This window comes from Myotis davidii, unplaced genomic scaffold, assembly GCF_000327345.1.
Source record: "Myotis davidii unplaced genomic scaffold, ASM32734v1 scaffold924, whole genome shotgun sequence".
In the NCBI taxonomy this organism is placed as follows: Eukaryota; Metazoa; Chordata; class Mammalia; order Chiroptera; family Vespertilionidae; genus Myotis; species Myotis davidii.
This window is the reverse complement of record NW_006294764.1, coordinates 390,842-393,868: the sequence shown is the minus strand read 5'-3', so window position 1 is coordinate 393,868 and position 3,027 is coordinate 390,842. Positions and strand designations below refer to the sequence as shown.

General features: G+C 39.8%; 1 protein-coding gene across 2 annotated transcripts in view; it reads left to right on the top strand.

Annotated features, from left to right (window-relative positions):
• Positions 1-3,027, top strand: part of TMEM69 (transmembrane protein 69) — an 8,481-nt gene that overhangs the window by 4,138 nt on the left and 1,316 nt on the right. Inside the window, exons 1-2 of one of the 2 annotated variants that reach the window (XM_006769230.2) lie at positions 423-444; positions 1,669-1,807. In XM_006769230.2, the coding sequence (XP_006769293.1) occupies positions 1,766-1,807 (42 nt within the window). In that variant the 5' untranslated portion in view covers positions 423-444; positions 1,669-1,765. Of the gene's footprint in view, positions 1-422; positions 445-1,668; positions 1,808-3,027 lie in introns of those variants that run through there. The other variant, XM_015567517.1, reaches the window with a different exon arrangement.

Sequence of the window (3,027 nt, the reverse complement as noted above, 5' to 3'; positions counted from 1 at the left end):
AGAATCATTGATGGGCTCTCCTGCACACCCCCTACTGGGAATTGAGCCTGCAACCCAAACATGTGCCCTTGATTGGAATGGAACCTGGGATCATTCAAATCAATAAAATATATTAAAAAAAAAATTTTTTTTTAATCCTCACAATGGATATTTTCCCATTGATTTTTAGATAAATGCTCTAGCCACTGAGCCAAACCAGCTAGGGTAAAAAAAAATTTTTTTGTTAATCCTCACAATGGATATTTTCCCACTGATTTTTAGAGAAAGTAGAAGGGAGGGGGAGAGACAGAGAGAAACATCGATGTGAGAGAGACACATCGACTGGTTGCCTCTAGCATGCACCCAGACCAGACCAGACCAGGCCAGGAGAGAGACACATCGACTGGTTGCCTCCAGCATGCACCCAGGCCAGGCCAGGCCGGGAGGATCGAACCTGCAACCCAGGTATGTGCCCTTGACCAGAATCGAACCCGGGACCCTGCAATCTGCAGGCTGATACTCTAGCCACTGAGCCAAACCAGCTAGGGCAGCAGATATTTTTTGAGTGCTTTCTTTGTGTTAGGGACAGTTCTTAGCTCTTTACATGTATCAGATGATTTAATTTTTACAGCGATCCTGTGTAGTTGTTATAATCCTTATCTTCAAAGGTGAATGAACTGCATCATAGCAAGATTAAATGCTTGTCTGAAGTCATAGCTAGTAAGTGGTAGGGCCAGGATTCCAATCTAGACTGTTTGACTCCAAAGTTTGTGCTCTAGCTTACCAGGTTATACAGTCTCTCAGCACTAAGTTAATGAGGTTTCTGTAATTCATTAGTTTTTGTATATCAAACACAGTGTCTGGTTCACAGCTGAATTGTATTATCATCATTTTGACTCCCAAATAAGTAAGGGGGAAAAAAGAATACGGATGCTATGACCTTCAGTTTTATTTTTTTAAAAAATATATTTTATTGATTTTTTACAGAGAGGAAGGGAGAGAGATAGAAAGTTAGAAACATCGATGAGAGAGAGAAACATGGATCACCTGCCTCCTGCACACCCCCTACTGAGGATGTGCCTGCAACCAAGGTACATGTTGGCCAGAATTGGACCTGGGACCCTTCAGTCCGCAGGCCAATGCTTTATCCACTGAGCCAAATCGGTTAGGGCTGACCTTCAGTTTTAAAGATGAGAAATTGGCACTTCAAGGAAGCAATTTATCTAAGGACACACAGCTGGGAAATGATGGTTATCTGTAAAATCTAGATCTCTGTGCATTAATATTTTCAGAGAAGGAAAGGATCTATTAACATGTTTTTGATTTTTTGAAAATAATGATTGTTTTCAAAGGAAACTGTTATATAGAAGAAATTGTCATTACTTTATTATTTTTTAAAATATATTTTTATTGCATTCAGAGATGAAGAGAGATAGAAACATCAATGAGAGAGAATCATCAATTGGCTGCCTCCTGCATGCACCCCACTGGGGATTGAGCCAGCAACGAAGGCATGTGCCCTGACCAATAATCGAACTGTGACCTCCTGGTTCATAGGTCAACATTCAACCACTGAGCCATGCCAGCCAGGCAATTCTCAAGTTACTTTAAGAAAATTATGTATAAAATGAAGAAAATTAAGTGACATCTATTTGTTGTTGTTTTTTTGACATCTTATTTTGTACACAGCAACATGCTTCTGATTCAGCGTGTCCACTTAGCTATAAAAATACATTAATCAGAACTGCCTGGCATCTTCCTGAGCAAGACTTCATTAGGTCCCAGTATGTTTCACTTCATCCGGAAGTTTTCTCAAGCATCTTCAAAGGTTGGTTTATCTAGCAAATATTTGAGCACTACTTGCCAGACATGATTTGGCTGGGCAATAGCAGTGAAAAAGAAGACAAAAAAAAAAAATCTTTTCCTGATATTTGGATATGTGTGTGTGTGTTTGTAAAGTACAAATAAGTAAAATATTTAATATATCAAGTGGTAAGTGCTATGGAGTACTATAAAGCAGGAGAAGGGAATATGACTTGTCAAAAATAGACTTACAAAGGGGAGGATGGGGGGAAGGGAGAGATCAACCAAAGGACTTGTATGCATGCATATAAGCATATCCAATGGACACAGACACTAGGGGGCTGAGGGTATGAACTGGGTAATACCTTAACCAATAAAGACCAAAAAATAAATTAAAAAATAGACTTATGATTGCACTTTATATAAATGGGGTGGTCAGAAATTAGGGAATGGGCCATGCAGGTAGTTCAGAGAAGAACATTCTAGACTAAAGGAAAAAAGAGGTCCCAAGATGGAATCATTCCTAGCATTTTGAGGAATCACCAAAATTCTCAAATAACTTTCATTTTTGCTTTCATCAAACACTTTTTTAAAAATATATTTTATTCATTTTTTACAGAGAGGAAGGGAGAGAGATAGAGAGTCAGAAACATCGATGAGAGAGAAACATCGATCAGCTGCCTCCTGCACATCCCCCACTGGGGATGTGCCTGCAACCCAGGTACATGCTCTTGACCGGAATCGAACCCGGGACCCTTCAGTCCGTAGGCTGACACTCTATCCACCGAGCCAAACCGGTTTTGGCTCAAACACTTCTTGAGTTACTTGTAATCTATTTACTAGTTGAAGTCTGGAATCTGCTTACTAAAGCATAGAATCAGCAGAGTTTATTTGGTCATATAACATGAAAGGCATAAGGATTTTTTTTAAGGCAAAGAAAAAATATGGTCCTGGTTCTCAAGTCTACTCACAATTTTAATTCACGGTGAGAATTATAATGGAAGTACACATAGGGTACTTACTTATAGGAGCATTAAATCAGATTGGAGAAAGTTTTTGTTTTTTTTAATATATTTTTATTGATTTCAGAGAGGAAGGGAGCGGAAGAGAGAGACAGAAACATCAATAAGAGAGGGAATCACTGATTGGCTGCCTCCTGCACGCCCCACACTGGGGAGAGCGCCGGCAACCCAGGCATGTGCCCAAGATGGGAATTGAACCCTGACCTCCTGGGTCATACGTTGA